This window comes from Taurulus bubalis (genome assembly GCF_910589615.1).
Source record: "Taurulus bubalis genome assembly, chromosome: 8".
Lineage (NCBI taxonomy): Eukaryota > Metazoa > Chordata > Actinopteri > Perciformes > Cottidae > Taurulus > Taurulus bubalis.
In genome coordinates this window covers 13,302,733-13,329,695 of record NC_136596.1, presented here as the reverse complement: position 1 = coordinate 13,329,695, position 26,963 = coordinate 13,302,733, and the positions used below count along the sequence as shown (strand labels likewise).

Genomic DNA, 26,963 nt, shown 5'->3' with positions numbered 1-26,963 from the left:
TGTGTGTGTGTGTGTGTGTGTGTGTGTGTGTGTGTGTGTGTGTGTGTCTGTGTGTGTGCGCAGAATAAGCTTGCATGTTCAGTTTCTTGACAGACAGCTGAGATAATATACTCCAGATCTCTGTTATTGGGTGTCAGCCTAAATTGTTGATTTAATGACACCGGTGCTGTCTTTCTCATTATCTTTGCTTTATGAACTGTTACATGTCATGTGGAGTGTTTGTGAAGTTTTACAGTAGGGTCATCTCTCTCTTTTGCATCTTTTCCCTGCAGAGCAGTATGGAGTGGCCAGGGGATTTTCCTGAAGACCATGCCTTTGTGGAGCTGCCGGTTCCAGGGGTTTCCAGTGAGCTGGACTTTGAGCAACTCCTAAAAGACACAGAGGAGAAACTCAATCTCAATGCCAGCAGGTCAGTAGTAGCAAAAGCATTAATATGCCATCTTGAACCCTGAATTAGAATAGCTCTGTCCCAGAGTTGTATTACTTTTATTTGACTTTGACTTTTAAATAAATTTAAGAATTTAAACTATATTATGTCGAAGCCAAGTTAAAATTAACTACAGTCCCATCTCTCAAATACACCTCAAATAAAATAACATGTACAAGACAGTAACGTTATCAAAGCAGTTTTTGAGAATTTTTGAGGATTTCTTTCCGAATGGGGCCTTCCATTTCTTTCTGTGAATCTCTGGTAAATGACAGGAAGTGAAGCAATTTAACTTATGTGCAATTTATACACAAAATGGCATAAATGTTCAACAGTTACTCCGCCAAAACATAATTAAAGCTTCATGTTCACTTTGATGGATTATATTATTCTCAGGAAAATTGTTGTTTTTTGTTGTTGGACAGATATTAAGGACTCAGATTTCCTTTTGCTGACTGTGTGCAGATACTTGAAGGAATCCAAATAATAATAAAGACAGGAGAAACCTCCATGACAAACTTAGAAAAAACACCAATAATATTGTTTCACTGGCAGCAATATGATAAAGTGTTGCAGAGGTAGAAATATTAAATCAGGATTAAAAGCTGAAAAGCTTCATCCGTATTCTGTTTTCCTTTTCCTTTTCAATCCACAAAGTCCAATCATGTCAATCTTGTGAATGAAGAAGTTCAATTAACAATCCCACATTATGTGCCTTTATCATGTTTTTTTAAAATACATATTTCAGACTCAGGAGTGAATGTTGAATGAATTTACTTAAAATAACATTAACACTTTTCATTGAAAATAAAGAGATTTGTTTTCAACTGAAATAAATCCCCAATTTCAGATGGTTTCCTTAGTTGGAGTCAAAGGATAAAGGGAAACCTGCCCAACACAACCTTTTAGAAATATGGCAGAAAACTAAATCTGATTTCCTAACACAGTTTGAATTGTTTCTATTGTTTGCAGAATAAAAAAAAGGAATGTTTGATATACTGTATATAATTCAAGCACTCGGTGTTAACACATGGTAGCACATACAGAGAAATATGGCTAGTTACAGGTAACGTGATTTTAGACTAACCACTTAATTGCACTGTAGCCCTAACCTGATCTTTCATAATAACCTGGTATGTAACGGTGTCTGTAAATGTAGTTTGTAAGGGTTGAGCTGATTTGAGGCATTATGATTTAAAAAGAGGCCATGATTAAACTTTAAGAATCTCTTACAATGTTCCTAAAAACAATAAGGCCAAGTATTTAATAATACAAACTGAAAAATCTTTCTTGGTACTTCAATCTCATTAATTAAAATGGAACAAACTTTTCATGTGTCAAGTCATGTGTCTCAGTGCACTATCACTGAAAACTGAAATATAGACAAATCTCAATGGCAACAGATGGGAATAGTTGGAGAGTACAAATAGACTGATAAAGAGAGAGACATGGGGAGGGTGGGAGATCTATATTTCAGGTCTTTTATCGTTTGTGATGTTGGGATGCTGAGGGCAGATGATGAAGGACAGGCTAAATGTGGCAAGTGAACAAAGCCTTACTCTGGTACCATTAGTGTCTGGGTCTCATCCCTACCCCCTCCCCCCCCCCTCTCCCTCTCTCTCTCTCTCTCTCTCTCTCTCTCTCTCTCTTTCTCTCTCTCTCTTTCTTTTCTCCCTCCCTCTAAATGGGAACATAATAATTGAAGATTCCACATCTTGAAACGAAAACCCTTGGGTAGGTAATTCAAGGCTTATTACAGAAGGCCGGGCCATTTTTCTGCTTTCTAAGCATTAAAGGGTTATTTTGTGTTCCTGCAGATGGGAGTGGGATAACCATTATGAGAACAAAGCATCCAGATAATGGAGAATGGGGCTAAAAATAAGGCAATCCTCTTCTCGCCGCGGGGGACCACTGGTCAGTGTCTGTCAGGCTGCAGCTAACTTCTTACCAGACTACTCCAAGACAGCCCTTTTACTGCCTGGACACATCCAGTCAAACACAATCATGCAAGGCCTCTTTTTGCCTCATCCAGGGTGGGCTGCAGCCATATATAGAGCCACAGACACATTCACAGCTCACTCACCTGCTGCCTAATTGACTTATCAGTGTATGGAACAAATTACAGAAGTGGAGGATAGGAAAGATGTAGGAGACAGAGTTTCCCACACCCGGGAAGGACTGCAACCTGTTTGTGGGTCGGAGTGACTGGCCTGTTCCCAGTTCTCAGATGTCAGAGATTTGCCTAAGAGCTGCACCCTAATTGAAGGAGATTAAGATAGGCTGACAACGGAGCTGACTCCCCTAAATTGAAATGCTGTAATCCATTAGTTTTCATCAGATGCGACAGTGGCGCGGTTCAGGGTCGGGTGGGGAGTGGGGACGGGGAGCCGTGGGCTACCAGGAGTAGACCTCTAATGAAGTGTCTGTACAGGCATAGAGACTGCAGACAGGCCTTTAGTTTCACACTGGCAAGGCAAATAGCTCTCACTAGTCTCCTGCCAATCTTGATGAAGGTACAATATCAATACTTTCAAATTTGATTGTGTGTGTGTGTGTGTGTGCGCTTCTGAGAATCAGGATTTAGCGTATGTGCGCAAACAGGTGAAGTTGAAAGCCTGTGACAGTAAAATATCTTTCAAGGTTCCTTCTCAATGAACACAAATACTGATCTGTAGTCCTTGCAGTATGTAGCTGATTTAGTGTTTAGCTGTGCGTGACACGTGTGTTAAGTTAGTATATCAGCTGTATCGGTTCTCCGGTAACATTGGCTGTGCTGGGTGGCTGGGAGGTTGAGGGCTGAGGGCACTAAGTGGGCGACAGGCTGGGCCAGGACGGGATCTGTTTACAGCCTGTTCATTCATGCCCATTCACTGCTTTTCTCAACGCAGAATGGGGCTCTTTGATGGAGGAGATATTTAGTTCTCAAGCGGCTGGTTTGGCACTGACTGCAGCTGGGGTTTATTTGAAAGGGATCTCCCTGCCCCCGTTGCCTCCAACCCCCCACCTTCTGTAGGCGAGTGGAGCACGACAGACAGACAGGCCCACAGCAGCCCACCCACACTAAATTAATTCTGACAAGGAACTTAAGATAACGTCAAAGCGCTGACTAATCGCAGGATTGGGTTTCTGTAAGTCAGGGAGCTGTGAAATGTGCCATCATATCTAATAAAAGACCTCCGGTTGTTCCCTTTTTCGCTCAGCGGTGGTGAAGGTTGGGAGGGAGCACGGGTGTGGTGTCAACTGTCTAGCTAGACCGGTCTGAAAAACAATTAGATTTCAATTCAGTAGTGAAAGTGCCTGTGTGTGTGTGTGTGTGTGTGTGTGTGTGTGTGTGTGTGTGTGTGTGTGTGTGTGTGTGTGTGTGTGTGTGTGTGTGTGTGTTTGCAGTTAGGGTGAAATGATTGACATGTTTGTCAAGAGGCCTAAAGAATCCTTTCCTCCCAGTTTCTTCTGCTACTTTTCTCATTCTCCGTGTCCTTTGTTGAGTTCTGTTGCGGCATTTTTGCCATTACAGGTTCGTCCATTGTCGTCTTAACTCAGATAGTTGAATGGTTTTATTTTCTGTGACTCCTCTGTTTTTTACCCATTTTACCTGCCTCTTCTCTCATTCGCTTTCTGTCTTTTTCCTTGGTGTCTGAGCTGCTGGCAGTGGAAGTCATCAGGTTCGGAGCTAATCCTGCCAAGTTGATTAGGCTGCAGGTAGCTTTTACACCAGCGGGCAAAAGGTCACAACATTGTCGAGAGCTGGATGGACTTCTTGACACAGACCATCCACATTGACTTTATAACTTACAGCACAAGGCCCTAAGGAGGGGTAATTGAAAGGCGAGAGTAAGGAAAAGGAAATTAGGAAAGTAAGAGTGTTGGGGAAAGAGAAGAGAAAGAGGGGAAATAGAGAGAGAAAAACTGTGGAGGGAAGGCCTGAGAATGGTTCTGCAGAGGCAAGTGTTGTTGCTGTAGCCATTAGAGTACATTGTTTTTTTTGATTTAAGGCAAGAGTGATATGATGGTGAGTGGAACTAGAGAATGAAGCCAGAAGCCATTCATTCTTCCCTCCTTTCTGTCTTAGTCTACGGCTTTCTATGGCTTTCAAGTCAACAATCTTTCAGCTCCACAATTGGCCAAATTGAGTGTCAGAGACTGATCTAAATGCCTCATGGAGTCCCACTCCCTATAAAGGTGGATGCTCTAGGAAGTTTATTTTTAAATAAAAAACTTCAATTATGTTATCAAGCTGAATAAAAAGATAAAATCCACCCAGTTCATATAGTGTAGTCTAATTACATTTTCTGCTTTTAAAGCATGGGTAGGTAACCTTGCAGAAATCATAACTAATCTAGCACCTTTTGGAAGACTACGATGACATGCCATATGTGCACTGGAAGAGTGTGTGCCATGCAGGAAGGCAGGTGTGTGTGATATGATTGGATGGTCTTATTTCAGTCTTACGACAACCACATATACTGGATTGTTTTTTGTCAGAGCACTTGATTTATAGATTGAATTATAACAAACATGACACAAAAATGCTGCTAAATTACATCACCCACCCTAGCTTTAATGAACTTCAGAGAGTAGGTGAAAACTGAGCTGTACAGATGGAAGCCTATTTGAAACCTGCTGTCTATGGGAAGTCCTGGGGTGGAGCCCAGAACGAACATCCTTGTTTATGACGTACTATAAACACACATACAATGCTTTGTTCTGTCATTTAATCTACAGCAGGGTTGCATTGCAAGACATGGCATGTGACAGAAATCTATGCAAAACATTTAATTTGGAACATTTCTTACTATTGCATTTTTTCCTTAAATGTATATATTCTTCTCTTTGTATTTGGCCTGCCCTGAGTGATAGAAAAAAAATGGAAATTGTTGTTTTGTGTAAACTGTATCCAGAAGTATATTTTCTATGAAAGGCAATGCTATATTCTCCTAAAGAAAAGTCAGAGGTCACACAAACAAACCGGTATCTAAACAGTCTTTTGTGTTGTTTAAAGTGGTGTCTATGAATTTTACAAACAGTGCCATCAGCAATCCTGAGCCATGCTGGTTATGATTTGACCTTGTTGAAGCCGTGTTTTACACCTAGTGTGCTTTGGGCAAGCATAGCTAACAGTCTCTGCACTATCACAGTCTTTCACAAGTTTAGGCAATATCTTTCCTGGACAATGTTCATAAGCAAACAGGAGCAAGAAGCAGGAACATGAACAGTAACACACACATACACACTTAAAAAACACATGATAAAAGCCCTATTTTAAGGAGAGGTTTGAAAGTTCACTCTAAAACACACCCACCTTGTAGGCAAGGTGTCTGTTAGTCAGCAAGTTGGTGGCAAGAGTGTAAAGTGAGATGCATCATCTGGCCTGCCTTAAGAAGAAGAGAAAGTGAGAGAGAGAATGATAGCATTAGGCAGTGTTCAACCTAGAGGATAGCGGTTTGTAACAGTCTATAACATTTTATTCCCCTTGCGTTTATCCCCTCTGAAACGAAAGTGTGTCAGATTGAACGGTTATTTAATGTGTTGCCATTGTAAGACATCTGGATGCGTTCATGGCCCAGAAGCAGGCAGGAGGCAGTTTATAGACCTGCGGTGGGGGATGAGCTATCTGAAATGGCACTTTGGCTCAGAATCATGTATGCTTACACACACACACACACACACACACACACACACACACACACACACACACACACACACACACACACACACACACACACACACACACAATGTGGAGGACAATATATATGTAGTTCTGCAGCTAATTAATATGATCATTATATATTTATTATTTAGCATTCCATTAATCATGTAGCATATTCAATGTAAGAACAAGTGCATTTTTCAAGTTCACAGAACCAACCATTTACCATTATTTGATTATCAGATGTGTAGTCTTTCTTTCTTAATCAGTTTTTCTTGATTAGTCACAATTGTCTGATTTATAAATTCAGTCCTAAGTTTAGTGAAAGCACACACACATTCAGCCAAACAAACACAGTCACACATACACACAATAGCAGCCTTCACAACAACAACATGTTTAATTTTGCAACTATGTAGACGCAATCACACACACACACACACACACACACACACACACACACACACACACACACACACGCACACACACATACCACATACTCATATTCACATTCTTACATGCCCCAAAATATATGCATTGATTTGCATGGAAATGACTAAACTTGTCGAGCCCAAACATGTCATTTCTAATCTGTCATATTAAAGGGGAAACGGAATAGCTGATGCAGCCTGGTAAAATCAAAAGAGAGGTGTGTGTGTGTGTGTGTGTGTGTGTGTGTGTGTGTGTGTGTGTGTGTGTGTGTGCGTGTGTGCGTGTGTGTCAAGGCGAAGAGTAAGACGTGAGGCGGCAAGAAGCGTCTGTCTCAGATGCCTGTAACACCACTTCACACCAGATGCTTAGCACACACTCACACACTGATATATCGATGTCTGAGTTCATTACTGTTGATGCTTCTGTATCTGTCTTCTCACGGACACTGAATGAGAGTGAGGGAGAGCCAAACATGATGATATGGTGATTGTGTGTTTGTATGACTGTAATGTGGCAGTTTGTGAGTGTATTGTTCCAGCGTGTCTGTGGTGCAGAAGCTTTTATGCTTGTATGACTGGGGTGTACACTTAATCTCTTGAAATTCTACTTTCAAAATAAAGTACTGGTCTTGACAGTCAAACACTTTGTTCAATCACAACTGGGTGAAGGAAGAGTTTAAATTAACATGAAACATGTTTGCTGTGTGTTGGTTGGGAAGAACATCAGATGGACCACTTCTAATCCAAACCAGTGAAAGCGATTGAAGTTTAGGCTAAATTTGGTTTAAAATGTCACCTTTCTGTTGTTGTCAGAATTAGTTCCTCACTTTTCTTCTCAGAGTACGATAATGTATACTGATCTGTCCTTTGCTCTGAGACTTATACAGTGTATGTTCTTTCCCGCAGCATTGAACGGCAGCTAAAAGAGCTCCAGGCCGAAATGGGAGACTCTCGGGAGCGTCCGCTGAGCCCTTCAGAGTGCCTGCAGTGGTTCAACATCAAAGCGAATAACAGTTTACGACCGGTTACCACAGGACATCAAGAGCTCATGGACTTCTTCAGAGCGCTGGTAATAGAGACTGACTGGTGGTGTTGATCATAACATTTATTTAAAATATTTCACAGATAATAATTCAAATGGTTGGGTTGCTCATACGGATTTCATCAATCTAAGCTGATATTGCTGAGAATCCCCCAGTTTCCCAATTAATTGCATATTCTGTTGTTAACATTTAGCTATCCGTTGATCCGCCTCTCTCTTATTAATACGACCTTTGTAAGAAAACAAGCCTGGATATTTTCATTACTTTTGTATGAGGACATTAATGTTCTGACTTAATCAGTTTAATGCTATTTACATCTGCATCCCCCCCTCTGCTCCACTCAGAAACAGTACCTGAGATCTGAAGAGGCGGGGAGAGAGGAGGTGACACTTCAACTACTGCTAAATGTGTCTGCCCAGTGTGGTATCTGCTTTCCCTCGTCCACCCCCTCCTCTCTGACTGCTTCCTCCATCCTCTTGGTTCATCAAGTCAGAGATGATGCTTCATTCGAGGTAATATACTGTATAATTTGAAATTCAGTGGGATTATATCATACAATATTTAATTAGTTCATGGAATTCTTAAAGAATTAATTTAGACTTTTTAATGTCCGTCTTAAAAAAGTACCCCCATATTAATATACATTTAAAGCGTTATTGGTCATTTTAATTGTTTCTGCTGTGAAACAAAGCCCTTGTTCTGTATAAAAATGCATCCAGAAGTTGAGCAGATGCTTATAGCAGTCTGAGTTAGTAAAATTGAGCATGTGAGTGTTTAAAGTGAATCAGCATAAGTGACTGCTTATGAAGACGTACTTACCGGCTTAGGCTGTACTTGTATAATCGCTCAATGTGTTGCTGTTTATTATCAGTTATTTTTTACACTTACCCTTCATTTAATTATTTCCTTAAGATCCAAGAGGCCTGGGATGACGTGCGTCTCCAGCTTCGCCGCCACCTGCTGGACCGGCTGTCTTCCCGATGCCCAGATCATCCTGGACCCAGACATATTTCCGTTCCTGAGCGGGTCCACTGTCTGCAACAGCTGTTCTTTCTTTATCCTGAGTCGGAGGCCCTCACACATTACCAGGTATGATACATTTGTGAAAATGCAGTAATAAAAAATCATGGGGAAAATTCCATAATTTTCTATTTGTTTCCATTTTGTGTTTAAACATACGATAGGGTGTGTATTAGTCTCTTCCAGAGCCACATTGTGAACTTGCTGTACCAGTATGATAAAGTATATACCAATGATTGTACAGTGATGTATTATTTTGATTTTAATGATCCAGTGTCTGAGAAGCCAATCCGTGGTGGTTCTTCTGCTCTCTGCCCTGAGCTCAAGCCCAGGCGGTGAGACCGGCTTTGACAGACTGGCTAAAGGCTTCCACCACGTGGTCCCGGCTCTGACCCAAGCCCTTACAGAGGAGCTCCATGTTCTTTCAAGACTAGCAGAACCACACACCATCCTGGGTTTCCTTAATATGGCCTACCTCAACAATGTGGCCCGAGAACTGGCCTCCCTGATGGAGAGAGAATGTGAGACGGCCCTGAGGGACAACACCACGCTTGGCAGCAAGATCAAGAAATATTCAGCCAGATCACGGGCAACTGTTGGTAAGTGGCTCTTTGTGAATATTTGTTTTAATCTGATAGCTATTTGACTCTTTCTGCTCATTCCTTCCTCTCTCTTCTAGTCCTTGGTAAGTGGTTAGATGTAGCTTACAGCAGTTTGTCCTTCCATTTCTGCCTTCTTTCCACTCCTCCTGCTTCTTATTGTTACCCAATAAAGGCTAACGATTTTCTCTCTCCATTTTTACTTTTCTGTTACTTTCCAACTGTATTGTGTAGTGATCTGAGCCACATCCAAGGCCTCTTTAAGTGATTGTCAGTAACTGCTGTTCCCCTTGTAATTGCTTTCTTTTTACTGCCCCCTCTCCCGTCTGCCTCACTTTCCTCTTAACCAACAAAAAGAGAAGAGTAGCATTTCCAGGGCCAAGGCTTCTTTTGAAACTACTTCTCAACACTATTTACCACACGGTTTGTCTATGACTGTGATGAGCCCTGATCCCAAGAGAGGTCCGAGCTATATCCAAGGTCTGTCGACAGTATCTTTAAGGCGCAGTTAATTCCCTCCTTCACCTTGAGCCTCATGCAATATGCACTGTTTCATCTTAGAGGAAGGTTTGAATTGCGTTAAAAACATAGCTCTGATGTCCTCTTTACAATAATGCCATAAAAAAATTAATCTAATTCAAGTTAATTAAAACATAACAAGGGCAAAGTAGCAGCAGCACATTTATTCAATCTCATGACCTCCCAGTGAAGAAGGGGAATTGATTCATCTCAACCTTCCTCTTACTTGAGAGAAAAAAATATGGTGAAGTAGTTTTGATATTTGTCACTAAGGCAGAATGTGTCACCGTCATGGAACAGGCAGTGATGTTATGAGACGAAGAGAAGAGTAAAGACCTTCACGCGCTGTGTCACTTTTGATACTTAATTCCCTGCATATTCTCTCTGTTTGTTTTATATTGGCCTATTTACGGCTTGCTGAGGGTAAAGATTCACAATAAAAAAAGTAAAGTGTGTGAGCCATTGTTTACTTTTTCAAATATGGTGCACATGTCAACTTCCCTGCGGAACGAGGAGGAGAGTGCTTTTACATCTGCCATTCTTCGATAAACACACCAGCAGCCTTGCGTCTTTTTCTCCCTCTCTCCCTCCCTCCATCTCTCTCTTTCCATCTCCCTCTCTGGTTTTTACTTTCCCTCTCCTTAAATGTGAGATGAGAGGAGGCAGCCAGGATAATTGGCCATGCGTCAGTTGGGCTGTTTGATCACGTAACGCGGCGGAGGCTACACACCTACGTGCCGCTCAACAAACCGTCAAATGTAGCACCGGAGGCAGAACACGGCTCCAAAGGGAGCGGGGGACCCGTGCTGTGTAATGATGGTAAAATGGAGCAGTTTTGCCTGTGCTGGTTTTACGTGTGTGTGTGTGTGTGTGTGTGTGTGTGTGTGTGTGTGTGTGTGTGTGTGTGTGTGTGTGTGTGTGTGTGTGTGTGAGAGAGAGTTTGACTATCAGCTGCAACACCGCTTTAAGGGCTACAACTGGGATTACATTTTTGTGTTGTTCATGTTTTAGTCCCCCCCCCTCCGCCCTCCCAAAAAAAGCTCAAGAACCCACATATCCACCACCCTAACGCCCGTGGCTCCTTCAGAGCCAAAGCTTAAACATTAATGCATAATCTGCTTTCACACTTTACTGTCTATACTGTATGCTACGCCCATAATTGTCAAGACAATTATGACAGTGGTGGAAAAAAGTGATTCTATTTTCATAAGCATCCTGTGACTCCTTAGATCTCCTCCTCCTTCCCCGCTGTGTTATTGTTTATTTCCGCAGTAGAGGCAGGCGGTAGGTATATTTTGATAAGAGCCATGCCTGGGAGACTCTGTAGGCTCCCGGGGGAGCAGCGCTGTCTGTAGCATCAGCCACTGTCAAACCACTGAACCATTTAACAGCGTTCACGGCGAGATCTGCCTCCTCTTTTAACCCCACTGACTCAAAGGTAGGCTCTGACATTGTACCCAGACAGATCTCCCTTTTCTTCTTTTCTCTTCCCTTTTCCTTTAGTCCATCTCTCCAGTGTCCAATAGCCGTCCTTTTTTCTTCTCTTGTCTTTTCCCATTTTCCTGCAGTTTTCCCAGTGTAATCGGGTGAGCAGTGAGACTTTGTGCTAGACAGGTTGGCTGGTCAGGAACAATACAGGCTTTAAACCTTACTAACACACCTCACTGAGTCTGCAGGGGAGGAAGAGAGCCAAGTCTACATGTGCATGTCACTATATTTGTGTGCGCGTGCGTCAGTTACAGTTTTTTCATACTTTTAAGCAATCCTGTAAAGTCTCTACCGTCATGATTTTCCACAGTAAAAGTTGCAGACAGATAATATTTGTCCTAAGACAATTACACACTTTTCACTTAGGTATTGCTCATGTTTATACAAATATTCGTGACCAGAATTAGCGAAACCTTTAGATAAAGTTATAATTATTCCTTATTCCTTTTTATTTTTGCCCTGATGTGTGAATGTGTATTTGTGTGGCTATGAAGTTAGATACATGTGTTAATTTGTGTTTTCAATCACCTTTTAGCATATGTCATGTGAACATGACTGTCTGCCCATCTGTTTTTGAGTTGATGCTAGTGTGTGTGTGTGTGTGTGTGTGTGTGTGTGTGTGTGTGTGTGTGTGTGCACTAATTGCAGCCTTACTGAGGAAAACGTGTGATCAAGAGTCATTTATTACCTCCCTTTTAAAAATACATCATTAAATTACCATATGGCTTCAGTAATTTCCATACATATGAATAGGACATCCATGTTTTTGTAGGACATCAAAAGCTTTCATTCCAGCTTGTCTGCATACACACATACAATGTATTCCCTAACAGTCGACCACAGGGGTGAAGTCGAGGTTGTTCAAACACTGTGCAACCCCATTCTGATAGCGCTGATTTGAATTCCACTTTCACTAATTTCCCCATATGACGACGTCGGCAGCTCCCAATAGATAAAAAAAGGATTGAGTTTGAACATACATAGGAAGCACATTCACTGCCACCGCACCCCACCCTCCTCGCCCTTTCTGGCTCTTTGAACTCTTTCTTAGAGAATGCAGAGCAGCCTATTCAGTGGGGAGAGAGGTTCTGTAGTGACGCGAGATAGCGAGGCTGAGGCTCTGACTGGCATTGGAGGTGCTTGTGGGGATTGAGGCTGCTTGGGAATGGCGTTTGTTAATATTTATTAAGAGCAGCTCCTCACTAGATCATATCTCTGCCTGAGTTTATACACACTGTCAGCCAGGGACATGCACTCGCATGCTGCCATGTAATTATGGCCTTGGTAGGTGGTTTTGTGTGTGTGTCTGCGTACAAGTAGGCATGTGTGTATATGTGATGCTTCCAATTTATGGATGATTAGTTTTTACTGTATGCTGCTGTCTTTTTATTGTCCTTGCAGACAATGACAAGGCCTTGTCTAAGAAAGTTACCACACAGAGCAAGTTGTTGTTTACTAATCTTAATGAGAAGAGCGGGGTCTTTACTCTCTGGTCGTGTAATGTGTGAGTGTGTGTCAGTGTTAATTTTCTCTAAATCATGGCTCCAATGAAATCACACAGAAAAATATGTTTCATGGCCCTTGAGAATGTGTATTACGCATGCCATTTATTTTTTCCCCATTTCCTCCGAGTGGTCACAATGGCTTTTGTGTATCACTCTTGAAAAGCTCAAGGATATGAACATTTTCCTGGCACCTTCTATTGAGAAAGCACATACAAAAATGGCTTGCTTATTGAGAACAGCCAGCACTTTGTGATGAAGAGTCAGTATGTTTAGCCGAGGGCATGAAAACATTAATGCAAACAAGGGTACAAACAAGTTGGTTTTAATGAAGTGCTCCCTTCAAGACAATACATTTCTCCTTGCTCTTCATCCCGGCAGCCCGGTACAAGTACGTTGAGGAAGCCACACAAATATTAACCCCTATCTCACTGCCACTGCAAAGAGAACCAGATACACAGACACCCACAGAAGAGGACAGATAAACATACATATAGTATATATGTAATATAGAAGAAAGTAAGCCCTTCTTCTCTGTCTCCACAAACACACCACTTTCACCACTCCACCTCCTTCTTTCTAAGGCAACTTAATTGAGATATCAAATATTGCAACTTTCCCCTTCTGTGAAGGGCAGGTGGCCCCTGCTGTGGCCTGGTTGGACAGCACCCAGGGAAAGGGCCACAAGAGACCAGGGCTTGTGTGGTTTTGTGTGTTCATGTATGTGCGTGCATGTGTCATAGTGTGTATTGGGGAATCGCAGCAGGAGGCTTCCCATAATAATGCTGTCTGAGTGAGCAGTGGGCCGCAACTGACGAAGAAGACCCCAGCTGTCACAGGGCCTAGCGGGCGGTCCACAGCGGCTCATAGCCTTCCCACATACACACATACACACACAGACGTACCCCAAGGCACCCACAAGACCCTGCTTGACACGAGATGTACACACAAGATGGCAAGGATACACAGAGAAAGCATGCACAAAAAGAAACACACAGAAGTGCTCTACAGCCATAGCGTTACACCCCAAGAGCAAAGCCCCATAATGAGAAGGAAGAGGCGCACAAACCCTTAACGCTTTGTGTTGCCTTGTTGATTACAAATGAACCAACTGTCTTCTGTGGCTAAAACCTACATTTAAGGTTAGGCTATTTCTTGTCATTGTGCGAATGTAAGCACTAGGATTTGGTTAAAAAACAAATCCTAGCGCTTTCTAAACTTTTTTAATCTTTATAATTCTGTTTTATGGTTTGTATGAAATATGTAAGGCAGGTTTAATTCCCATTGTTCAAGTCGTGCTAAGCTGGCATTGCCTTCTGACATTCCCAGTTTTTATCTCGATATTTAATGAAACCAAATGCTGACATCACCTGTAGGGGGTGTTGTACAACACACACATCAGCACAAACACAGATAGCTGGTCTTAACATATTGTGATCGCATGATAAGAGACTGCAGGCCAGTCTGGTAGTGTGGTAAGAGATGCAGACCAGCCCGCTCATGGTCTGATTTAGACAGACAGAATGAGCAAAAGAGAGGAAAATGAGGGACAAGGGATGAGCGAGAGAGAGATACTGTGCTGGAGAGAAATTAAATCAGTGGCTGAATTATTGCATGATTGCCCATTCCCCAAAGACTTGGGCATCATTTGGTAGAAAGTGTCTAATAATTGGTTTTCGGCCATGTCAGACACATGCAATTCCCCCTACTAATGGCTCTGTTTGGAAGAACTGGGCCTCCTGGGTCAGAGAAGGACAGAAAATAACCAGACGGCAAAAAGAGCCTTGCGCCCTTCTCCTTTTTTTTTTTCTCTCTCAGATAAATGAGGGAACAAGAGAGAAAGAGAGACACAAGAAGGAGAGTGTGTGTATGTGAGCGAAGAGGAAATGAAGTGGCAATAAGTGCAGCCAAAGGGGAAATGCTCTTCACCGCGAGTTTAATACATCAGACTGGGGATTTGGCAGCCCGCCACACAGCAATTGTTTACCTTTTTGCTCACTGGCTGCATCTGTTCTGTTTTGTAAACGGCACTAAACTATTCGCCCGTAAACACCGGAATCAATAACAACTGCTAAGGGAATTCCCTTATCCCGCCCCTCCCTCTCTTCCCCTCCCTCTCTTCCACATGTTTTCATCCCTAACCACCACCCCTTTTCCTTCCCCTAGTTCTCCTCCTTTCTCCCCTTTCTCTCTGTTCACTGCCAGTCAAAAGCAGTGTGTGTGTGTGTATATGAGAGAGAGAGAGAGAGAGAGAGAGAGAGAGAGAGAGAGAGAGAGAGAGAGAGAGAGAGAGAGTGCTGTGTAGCTGATGGTGGATCCCACAGGAGAGACAGACAAGGAGAAGACTGATGGCTCGCCAAAAATACCTGCTCTGTTTGTTTTCTCCTTTTGTGTTACATTGTTGTCATTGTTAAAAGCTACAAACTGAGACTGGCCACTGTAGACCTGCAGAGTTTGGTGTTTTCAGACATTTTTTGCAATCTTCCTCCTCCATATGAAACATAAAGCCCACTTTCCACAGACACTTTTTGTCTGTTCCACACATTTTGTTGAATGACATATTGCTTGCCATATGCTGACTTACTTTGAGGGCTTCTGATGAGATGCATATTGCTTTTATGGTTATCACAGTAACAATTGATTTTCTTTTTGTTCATAAGAACACCCTCACACTTTAATGTCATAGGGGGGAGCTTATATTTAACAATATAATTTGTCCCTGCTTTCAGCACCAGCTTCCAGCACCTGTCCTCCCTTATTGATTCTCAGTACATTGACCTTTGGTTGAACCATTCTGCCTACTAGTGCCCTTCCTCATTCTACTCTATGAGACATGCCATGCACTACGCTATATGACACACCTGGGTGCTTTTAAGCACACCCTCTCCATCAACCGGCTATGAGAGCCTCCATTTGGCCTCACTGTTGTGACAAAGGTATAATGAGGTTTAGATGGCTGTGTACTAGACTGCTATGGCTATAAGGCTATTTGGCTAGGGAGACGACTATAAATACCTATATAGCCTGGGCGGCAGGGCTCAATAAGAGGCTGTGGTAGAACATTGCTAAACATCAAGGTCATGTGTGACGACTTAAAGTGTGAGTTAGTGAGCACGTGAAACAGTCACAGGGTCACAGGTTGAAGGAATGAATGGTCACAAAGGGGAGAGAAGGAGATGATGCTCTGGAAAAGGTGATTCTCCAGATGAAGTGGTGGTTAATGGGTGCTATGCTCAAATGAATGCCCAACAGAAGGTGGATGGGTTTGCGGGTCGTAGTGATAGCTTTTTAGAGAATCCACTAGCTCTCTCTAATGTGTCCCCGTATAATCAGATTTAGATTGTTTACTCTTGAGTTGTTGCCCCCACATTGAGTCACGGAAGGCTATGTTGATTTGCTGGTGACTTCAGAAATAGACATGATTGTTGGTGCGTGCGTGAATGTGCAAGCCGGAGAATGAGGCTGGCACGTGCGTGTCAGCCAGGTCATGCATGTACACATGCACAACGAGGTAGTCTCTCTAGCACAGGCTCCCACTGGACCCCATTACAGAGGAGCTGCCGAGCTGCGGACCAATGCAGCTTAATCACACACTAACACACACCAAATAATTACACAGGTATTCACATGTGATTTCAGAGATGCATGCACACACACTTTCACATAAATACATGTATACACTACGATTTGCAAACACAAACAAACTTGAGGTCAGAATATATTCCACAGAGTCTGGTAGCAGTGTAGCAATTATCCTGCAAGACTGACATGTGCAAATGTGTGTGAAAGTGTCTTCTACAAAATCAAGTTATTCATAAAGACCTGCATTACATGCACATAAACACACATGTGCACACCCGGCAGACACAAGCAGTCATCGACTCTCACTCATAAACTCTCATGTAAACAAACACACATGCATACACACAGAGAGAGTCAAGGCCTCATGCATGATTAAACCAGGCGTCCTTGGGGACAGTGTGTTGTCATATTGTTAGATTTTGTTTAACAATATAGCAAAATTACATTAGGATCCAGAGGCGATAATGTTACAATTATTGGAAAAGAGCCCCCCTCTTCTTTCTTTCCTTCCCAACACTCAATCATCTCTGTGCTTTCAGAGTCAAGGCTAATACTGAGCTCATCCATTCCCAAATGCCTTTGCAGTAGAGGAGCTCATTTAAGCGGACACACAAAAGTATTTGTGCATGTGTCTGCGAGTATGGCAACGCATCTCCCAGCCGCCCATTCTCCAGCTTAATGCGGAACATCCCCCGGGTGATGGCTTTGGCAGCCTCCAAAATGGGAAATCCATATTTGCCGAGGGGGTCATCGGCGGGTTAGGGGAGAAAAGTTTGTGCCGAGAGAAAAGGATGTGCATGTGTGACTTCTCAGGGAGCAAAGTTTTGCATATTTTTTCACTGTCTCTTTGTTTATGCCGTGTTTTGGGAAAACATGAATGGGTCGATTTTTATAAGAGGTGCCGTGCCAGGCAAGACTTGAGGGGGGTTCTTATGAGTGCATGTAGGTTGGGTTGAAAACCTATTTTCATGAAATTGTTTATTTCTTTTCTGAAATGTAAACTGTCGCGCAATTCTCACTCTATATCTTCGTCAATCATGTATTCACAAGCATAGGCGATGTTTATTTTTTCCTATTTTACATTATTTTTCTCCCCCCCCCCCTCACAGCGCCAATGGAGCTCCCCATGAAAAACAGAAGCTTCCGTTTAACTGTACACCAGCTGAGGGCGTTAACCCAGCTAGCCTGCACCCTGCTGGGGTTTGAGAGGATTGTGAAGGAGCTGGTCACTAATATGACCATCATTGATTGTACAGGAGAGACTCCCTCTGTAAAAGGTACGACTCCATGCATGTGTGTATACATAATAGACATGTAACCAGGGCTGTGGCTACCTCCGGTATCATGATCTCTTTACTTTTCCTGGGGAATTGAGTAGTCTTAGTAATGTAATGTGATGCAGGTTACATTTACAATTGTACGATTAAACATGACAGATAATAATTAAATATTCTTCTGATCAAATACTTTTAAAATGAACAATTTTAAGGCCAAAAGGATATTTGAATATTTTCTATGTTTTCCCACAAGAGTGTTTGCCTCACAGTGAGGAAACGGTTCTGAAGCAGTATTTAGACTATCAAGTAGACAGCTAGAGTTAGCTGAAAATGATCAAACAGATAATGAATGATTAGATAATTAGACTTTGGTTACAGTGGGGGGACCTATGTAGTTTCTTGCTACAGTCCTCCAGGCATCAACAGTCCAGTTGTGAACACACACACACACACACACACACACACACACACACACACACACACACACACACACACACACACACACACACACACACACACCCACACACATTGTTGCATGTTCTACCAGGGAATCTGAGTTGTGTCTGAAGAAATGTTATTTTAGTAGGGAATTATCGTGGGTATTATATAAGCCTTTAGTATCCTTTTCCTCTCTCCCCTTTGAACTGCCGCTATAGAGATGTTAAATGAAAGCTTTTGGTGCATGGAGTAATTTCCATAAAGGTTACATTTACAAAAACAAGATTTGCAGAAAGGCTCAATTTACAGAGAGGTAAACAGCCTTTAAAGGGCAGTTATCCAAATCATTAATTCCAGGCAATCAAACGGCTTAATTACCAGAAATTCATCAGATGGGCTTAAAGGTCAAAAAGTGATGCGCTTGCTGCTTCCTCCTTCTTCCATTCCATGCGGTCTTGTTCGGCTAAATTGCCTCGCCTGGGGTCTCACTCTTCTCCTTCTGATTAGGAAATTGTGGCCATGATGTTCACGCTTTTTAATTGCAAACCAGCCCAACATCCTGTACGCTTGTCTTCATGTCCCCCCTACATATCCCCGTCTCCCCACACATCAACACAATCTCCCCTCATGGAATTACCCCATGTGGTTGATGCTATCTGGGTTCAAATCAAATCTAAGCCCCAAATTTAGACTCGTAAAGCAGTTGCCATTAGGATTTACTGCCTTTTGCTTCTCCCTCTGAGGCATGTAGTTATTCTCCGGTCACTGTCTCTTTTGAGCTCATGGGGAAGGATGGGAGCAAAATGACCCATATCTGGCTCTGAGTTATTTACAGTTGCTTTCATGTCACTACACTTTGCATTCAGTCAGGCCCTTACCACACAATATAATACAGTATATTATGTGTGATATGGGAATCTCAGAAAAGATGCTACTGACTATCACCACATAACCTTCCATTTTTATCTTGTGAGTTTCTGAATCATTGTTGGTCCCTGTTGAGATTTCTTTGACGTTATTTGAGAGCTCTAACAGGCACAGTCACTGTTTGATGTCTTTAAAGATTTATTAAATGATGTTTGCAATGTTATTCAGGCATCTTGAAAAAGAACAGAGAGGATTCAGATGTGACAACAGATGGCAAGAAATCCACTGCAGAAACACTTCTCCAAATGCCAGAGGTGAGACTTTTCTATGTGTTCATTTTAAGACCCTTGTGAGAAAGTTTCTGTTCTATTACAGCAATTCAAAGTCATTCAGTCTTGTTATCATTTTACAACAGGTAAAAATATCCCCTTCAGCATTCCAAAATGAAGTGGCTGTTGGCTCTATTTTGCAGGTGCAGGTTTTGGAGTTTGACTGGAGGTCAGCATTTAGGGGGCTGGTCCCTCACATGGCACATTGTGTTAAAGTGGTGCTGGATGACGTTTGTACCAAGAGTCTACAGCAGGAAGAAGCATTACATTCTTCAGGACATACCTCCATCACCCTGAGCCGAACTACAGGACACACCGACATCGCAGCCGGCAGCTCCCATCTCAGAGAAGACTCCTTCTACACCTACTCAGAAAGAGAGACTCCAAAAATGATCGCCAAGGTACTCCCAGTTTTTTGGTCGGATAGAATGGTTGTGAAGCTAAGTAGTGGTATTTTTTTACTTTTATATATATTATTCCTTATAAAGTATAATATATTTACGTTAAGTAAGTGATACAGACATATCTTGCAAGTTACACAGAAAACCAAAAACGAGGAAACCATGTCTGACCTCTCTTTCTTTTTAGTTTTCCCATTCATGGTACAATCTGTAATCTTAATGAAAACAACGTGGTAGACTTGCTACCAAAATATAATTAAAAACTTCTGTAATGATTGACAGATTTTTAAGTACAACGATAAAAACCTGTTAGTAAGACAACAGTCCACACATGAAGCTGTTTCTCTTAATCAGGACCATGCACTAGATCATCAAAGTAAAATGTATGAAATCATTTCTCATACAGTGCAAGCATTCATACTTGTTAACAAGCAAATTTCAAGTCAAAATGTCTTCTCTTGTTTACTTCTGTTGTCTTTTCTTCTCTTTAAGAATAAAAGTTACAAAAGAAAAAGCATAACTTGAAAATGTAATTCTGAATATTTCATTTATTTTATCCCTTATTGGTCTGTCCCCAATCTAGATGGGCTTCTATGCATGTGCTTCACATGTTATTCACATTAAACAACTCTACCAACACTGTAAGCCACTGTTTTTCTCCCACACACAATTGATGACATTATAATTCTGTAATACTTAGCTGGTCTATGTTCACACAAACTGAAACACACACTCACAAACACATGCACCTGTCTAATACAATGGGTAATTGTGTACAATTAACCTATGTATTAGACCCCAACATGTCACTCCTCACCCTCTGCATGAGCATGCATTGCCATACACACCTGTGCCCCTCTCCTGGTTATCCTCCTTTATTAGTACATGGCTGAACAATGCATGTCTACAAACATCACCTAGACCTAAGGGAGATTAATGGGTTTGTAGCCATAGCAGAAAGCACCCTCTCCAATAGAGAGCCCAAATGATTTGGGCCTGACACAGTTGACACCCTGGATCAGAAAGGGCCTTGGAAAGAATCATCAGCATTACTTGAGGGGAGGACTCTTAGAACAAAAGAGAGACAGGGGGTAACCAATACGCAAGATATGGGATAGTATGAGGGCTAGATGGTGTGTAGAGAAAGGTGTTTAATTGGGGAACGTATCGGGTATCCAGATGATAGAGAGATGTCTCACTAAGAGGCAGGGCAGAGAGCAGGATAAAGACAGGATAGTTGGAGAGGAGATGAGAAGAGAGGGCCTGGGAAATGGCAGGGAGAGGTTAGGGAGACTTTTCCCAGAAGGAAGACCAGAGTCCGACGTGAGACCATGCTTAGTGTCTAACTACAAAGGTTCTCCAATGTTCTGAGCTGGAATTCCACATACTTACTTCCATTTAGAATGACACTGTCCTGTTTTTGTTTTTTTTTACCTTTGCTGAACAACTTTTCTTTCTGAAAGTTTCTGGAACTCACTTTCTCCCACCTTCTTTTAACTCTTCTGCTACCCTGCACTTCACATTGCACAGACTCTTATCATTACTGCCTCACCTCTTTCTCTCCTCCCCCTTCTCTTCTCCTCTAGCCCTTTTACACTGACAGTATTTTTGGCTCTCATTGCTAACAAGTGTCAGAATTTGTCTGTGCTCAGGACCTGTACAACATATTTATGTGTAGGTCAACGCTTCAAAGATGAGAGCCTTTCAGCCCAAAGGTTATACATGCATGCATTTGCATTCAATAACAGCGAGCCAGACAGACATCCAAGACGAGACCGTTAGGTATTATATGTATATGTTTTACCCCCTCTGTCCTTTTTTGACACATGCGCTAGTGTTTGAGCAGAGAGCAAATTACTATACAAGACACAAGCATGAAATATTGCCAGTTCAAAGGCATTATGATGGATCAATATTTCACACATTTATATTCATATGTTCATACCTCAATCCTCGCTTCTTTTTCATGTGAACCCACTTCACTGTCTGTATTACCATACATATGCAGGCTGCGACGTTACTGTTCATCCATCAGAGTACCTTAGATTGTGTACTTTTTATCATTGGCAGTCAGTAGTGAGTAAAATGCCAAATACAGCCGGAACTCGCCCTCTTGTCAGAAGCTGGGATTGAACTTTCCTTGTTTGGGTGGGCCTTTCTAAATTAGGATCTACTTCTCTATTAAAGCAGCAGAAGTGCCTTTTCTGTATGCAGACTTCACCTGCATGTTCAGTTCACTTGTCTGTCTACTCCAAATTGTGCATGCACAAACAGGCCTCCCTAGCACTTAAAAACTTCATACAATCTATTTCACCTTGCTGCAATGGTCCTAGTGGGATTCTGGGCTTTGATCTTTGCTAGTTAAGGTTTCAGTCTGACTTCAGTGTGGATGCAAGTGTGTGGTGGTTGTTGCGCAAGTGTGCATGTGGCGATGACTGTCTGCTCAGTGTGTGTGTTTGTGTCCGTGCACTGTATGTGTATGAGATGCTTCTCCGGGGCCTCTCTATCACTTTGCTAATGCTGAGTGTTGTGTATGCCTCTGCCCTCTCACTCTCTCAAAGCTAAGCTCCTAATGAACTACATACAGTCAGATATTGACTTAATTGCCCAAACGGCCATTGTTCACAGGCCTTTTAACCCCATTGGAAGCTTGGAGAAAATTGTGTAAAGAGATTGTGAGTTTGTCAATTGTGTACACACACACTGGAGCCCCAATCTGACAGAACGTCCCCAGTCAGCTCCTATAGTGACTCAAGTAATAGAGTGCGTGACTCGAGAAGCAAGTAACACATGCTGTGATTGATTGATTGACTAAACTTGCATAGAGTTTTCTGAGTTATGGTGATTCTTTTTTCCCCTCAGTGTGACCTGGCTTGGTAGCATAAGGGACATGTGCTCTGTTTTAAGTCTTTTTAAGAATCTGCCTGACTCATAACTCACATGTATAGGTGTATAAATGTGGAGGCGCAGGAACTCACACACACGTGACTCCTTGGCGCTTGCCTGATCATCTTTCACTGTTTTCAATGTGTGTCAATACGAAGCACATGAGGTAGAAAAGGCAATGGTGTCAAGGTGTGCATCTTGCTCTCTACAGATATATCAACGGCACACACACACACACACACACACACACACACACACACACACACACACACACACACACACACACACACACACTCGAAGAAGAATGATGTGGGCAGCCCTGACCCCATAGGCCTTTTTCCAGGTCAAATGTGGATGAGTTAAATACATCTTACTTGTTGCTCAGTCAGTTTATAGAAATAGTAATAGGTATTCTACATTACTGAAACAGCTCCATTTTCCTTCTTCACTTTCACCTTTGCCTTACCTTTTCTTATGCTCTCCTTTCAGTACATCTGAATCCCCACCTCTGCCTATGTGCTGTAACATTTTTGCTTGAATGTGGTGAACATGATGTATGCTGTGATAAAATTAGTGCTGATGTACTCTCAGAAGTAAAGGTTTTATTTGACCTGATACCAATTATGTTAAGTTCAGCAGCCAAGTTTATTTGGAGGGAATGTCTTTAGACATCTGTATTCTACATTTGCACTGATGTTTGCTTTTCAGCTGTCATGTGGCTTGCACAATGTTAGAGAAAAATGCATGTGTAATACTCAGCTCAGTCTCGAATCCTTGTCATTCTGATGACTCCCCGCAAATGTTCCATTATTTATATCTAATGAGGTCGCTCTCTGATGTTTTTCCTCTTACTGACAGGTTTCCCCTCTGTTATTGAAATCATCTTATCTTGTCTTTGCCTTCTCTTTCCCTTCAGTTCTGTGGAGCCATCATGACTGAGCTGGATGCCTTACTACCCTTGGCAGCAGCCTGCCGGGACAGCTCTCTCCTGGAAGTGCGATCAAGCTTTGTGGAGACATGTAGCAGGGCAGCGTTGGCCATGCTGGGCCGTTTGCAAGAGAGGGCCCTTGAGGTACCATCCTGTGCACCTCTGAGGAACATGCCTGCTCTGCTGGCCACTTGCATTTATGTGCACCAACGACTGGAGCACTACCATGCCAGGCTGAAAGATTCAAATACTACTTCAGCTAAAGTGTAAGGAGAGGTTGTATCTGTGTGTGTTGGTGGGTATTATGGCATGGGAGTGGAATGGTATATTGGCTGCTGTGCATTGATGTATGTGTTTGTTTTACTACATCCTCTATATCTGTCCCTCTATCCACTCCAGCATTCATTGGATAAAATACAGAAAGTGTTAACGTTTATTAATTTAATCTGGTGACCTCAATGAATGACTTGAAATGCAGGTTGGGAGTCCCAAATGTTTATGTTACAGTTATGGCTGCCTTTCAAAAGGAACAACAACATAAACATTGAGCCATGGGGAACATGTCTGTGTGAGTGAGTGATGCTGACTCGCTGCACTAATCAGTAGAAACATGGAGATTAGTCACATTGGCAAATTAGGATTTTACTGTCTGTATTTCATAATCACAGGACCAATACATGTAGTTACAATAATAATACAACAATGATTTATACAACTGCAGATGGTGACTGTAGAGGGAATCAGGCTACGTCAAAAATTATCAGACAGGCCTTGCTTCCAACATCCTCACTTTAACATCAGTCAATAATTTCCAAACTGCTGTCAATTTATCCACGATAACCTAATCAGATAGCTTGCTCAACAGATAATAAACAAAATTGCATTATAAACCGTTGTGCCACAGACTGAATCAGTGTATCTCAACTCACTCCAGGTGCTCTGTTTGTATTGTTACATGTTTATTTAATATACAGTATATTTAGGTAGAATCCTTCTTCCAAAATCTACGAGCCAAATTGTACATTTTAGATCAAGACGAAGGGACCAGAAAGTAAAAAGAAAAAAAGAGTAGAAGTGATTGACAGAAGGTAATGACGCCCATATTGTGTCCACATCTGGTGAGTTTTTATGCCCCATAATACCCCCTTAACCTCTGCTCTCCACACATCCCCTTTTAAAGGCATCTCTGGTGCCCTCAGTGCTGCTGTTGTCCCACCTCTGGCCCTTTGCACCCCTCCACCTGCACTCACATCGTGCCCCTCCAGTCATAAAGCACTTCCCTCTCTCTACACCATTCAGTCCCCCTGGTTTTACACCTCCTGCACCCCTGTTAAACTCTTGGCTCTCTCTGGAAAGTATCAAGGCTGGCAGATTTAAAGGATACGAAATGTCAAACTTAACTTTTAGAATAAATCATCAGTTCTTTCATGTAATCATCTCACCTCATGTGTGTTTGATAGCTCCCTGAATATACAGTAATCAAGTATGCATCTGGATTACAGGATTGTGCCCGATTGGATTCTTGACCCTAGCGGCCCCTTTCTTCTTACACCATATGCATCATAGATTTAGTATTTTCTGTCATTACCGTTAACAGTTTGTTTCTCTCCCCCATGCCCAGACCCCTGACCCTGCTGCCTATCCAGAAGTACCAGGATACAGTGGAGGCATTAAGAGACCAGCTGACTGCCTACTGTATCCAGGTTTGTTCCGCCTGCATTCTTCAAGACGCAGAGAGTCACCACTGGGCTGACCCCAAACCTTTCTACGAGGTAAAGTGACGTCACATTTCCATGAAAACTAGCAAGTTTGATTTCCTTTCCCTGTAGGACACCTAAAAAATACTTATCCACACCGTGCTAAACTCTTAAGATAAAATATATTTCACTGTCTTCATAAACTTTTTGACATTTAAGATGTATAAGTGGAGCCTGTTTGAGTATTACTTATTTAGCTCCAAATCAAAAAGACTAATACATAAAACATCTGCAGTATTATCTAGTGTTGATTTCATTCCTTTCATTGTAAAAAGTAGAAATTCTATTGCCACGTGTCGTAGTCGACTTTTTCTGTAGATTTGAGGAACTCTAGGAATTATACTCTGGAGCTTTCTCACTTCTTCTTTTCATTCCCACAATACACCTTTACCTCCCACTCTCCCGCTTCTAACCAATCCTTCTACTCAGAGCTCCCTGAGAACATCTGTGGTTTCCATGCTGCCTTGGGGGCTCCAGGGATTCAGCTGTCTGAAGTCTGCAGTCTACACTGGGACTGTCTGGAAACAGCATAGGGCCTCTGAAACTCCCCTACCTTTATGCCCTTAAACCAATCTAAACCTGCTCTCTCTTTCATACTTTACCCTGCTTTTGCCTTTTTTTTCACTTTGTTCCTCTCTCCTTCCCCGGGTCACTGGTGTCAGACAGACCTGCTGTGCGCAGGTGTGTGCTTTTGTTCAAGCAAGTCTGTGTGCATCTGTGCAGATGAACGTATGTGTGGTTGTGCAGCAGCATCTCAGGATTCATTTCATTTGGTGTGTATATATGTATCAATGTGTAGTTATTTGTGTAGTTGTATGCATGAGGTTTCCATTTTCTGGATCCCCAGACTTGTTTCTTGGCTCATTTACAGCTCAGTGTCGCTCCATGAGAGACCCTTATTTTATTTATTTTTGTTATATTACATTGATATTGACACATGAATAGTTGTTGGCAGTGAACTATTTAATACGCGATTAAAAACAACACATGAAGTCAGTTAAGGCGATCAAAAGGAGTATGGAGCATGACCTTGGCTACCTTCCTTGTCAGGATTTTGGCTTTAGAGCGAAATGCTACATTTAATTTGAGAAAGAAAAAGCAGTTATAAGTTTCCCATTTAATTCTATCCTCGGTTCTCCATCCCAGATTCAGTCCTCACTGCTGTCAGGCCGTCATTTCGAATATGAATTTGTTCGAAGTTGACCTGGCTGGTTAAATAAAGTTTGACTTGAGAGAACAGATTAAAAAGTCCAACCACACATATAGTTGCGGCTGCTCTTGTTTTGGATCCAACGTCTGTTACCACAGGCGGGGATGGCGCCCTAATCCCGGACATAGAGCTCGGTCACGCTCCCCATCAACCACCGATCCCTAAATGACTGCCTCCAGGGAGGAGAGGAAGGGAGAGGAAGGAGAGAAGTAAAATATGAGACAGATGAGGTGAAGTGAAGTGGGAAGAAAATGGAAAGGGACTGTGAGGCATGATTAGTTTGAAGACCGTCGGAAGTTTTGGGTGTGTTGGTATCTCCGCCACACACATTCAATCCGAACGTGTGTGGCGGAGATATGCTGGAGCAGTTCATTGTTGGAGGTTAAACAGGATACTAATCTCTTTTCCTTCATCAGTCCTTCCCCCTCTCTGTTTGACTGTCTTTCTTTCTTCTCACTCTCACTTGTCTTTGCTCACTTTATTCAGTGAAGTTCTCAATTTCCCCCCTTCCCCCCTTCTCTCTTTCTCTCTCTGTACGTGTGGGCGTGCGTGAATGTGCGTGCAAGTGATGTGTTCTCCAGGTCAGGACTTTAAAGCAGTCTAAAATCCCAG

General features: G+C 42.3%; 1 protein-coding gene across 1 annotated transcript in view; it reads left to right on the top strand.

Annotated features, from left to right (window-relative positions):
- Positions 1-278: 278 nt before the first annotated feature.
- Positions 279-26,963, top strand: part of kiaa0825 (KIAA0825 ortholog) — a gene marked incomplete at both ends in the record, with an annotated part of 100,591 nt that continues 73,906 nt past the window's right edge. Inside the window, 10 exons of the mRNA XM_079222720.1 lie at positions 279-409; positions 7,412-7,574; positions 7,893-8,060; positions 8,461-8,637; positions 8,843-9,167; positions 17,368-17,535; positions 19,069-19,154; positions 19,313-19,570; positions 23,373-23,650; positions 25,006-25,156. Coding sequence (XP_079078846.1) covers positions 279-409; positions 7,412-7,574; positions 7,893-8,060; positions 8,461-8,637; positions 8,843-9,167; positions 17,368-17,535; positions 19,069-19,154; positions 19,313-19,570; positions 23,373-23,650; positions 25,006-25,156 — 1,905 coding nt within the window. The remainder of the gene's footprint in view (positions 410-7,411; positions 7,575-7,892; positions 8,061-8,460; positions 8,638-8,842; positions 9,168-17,367; positions 17,536-19,068; positions 19,155-19,312; positions 19,571-23,372; positions 23,651-25,005; positions 25,157-26,963) is intronic.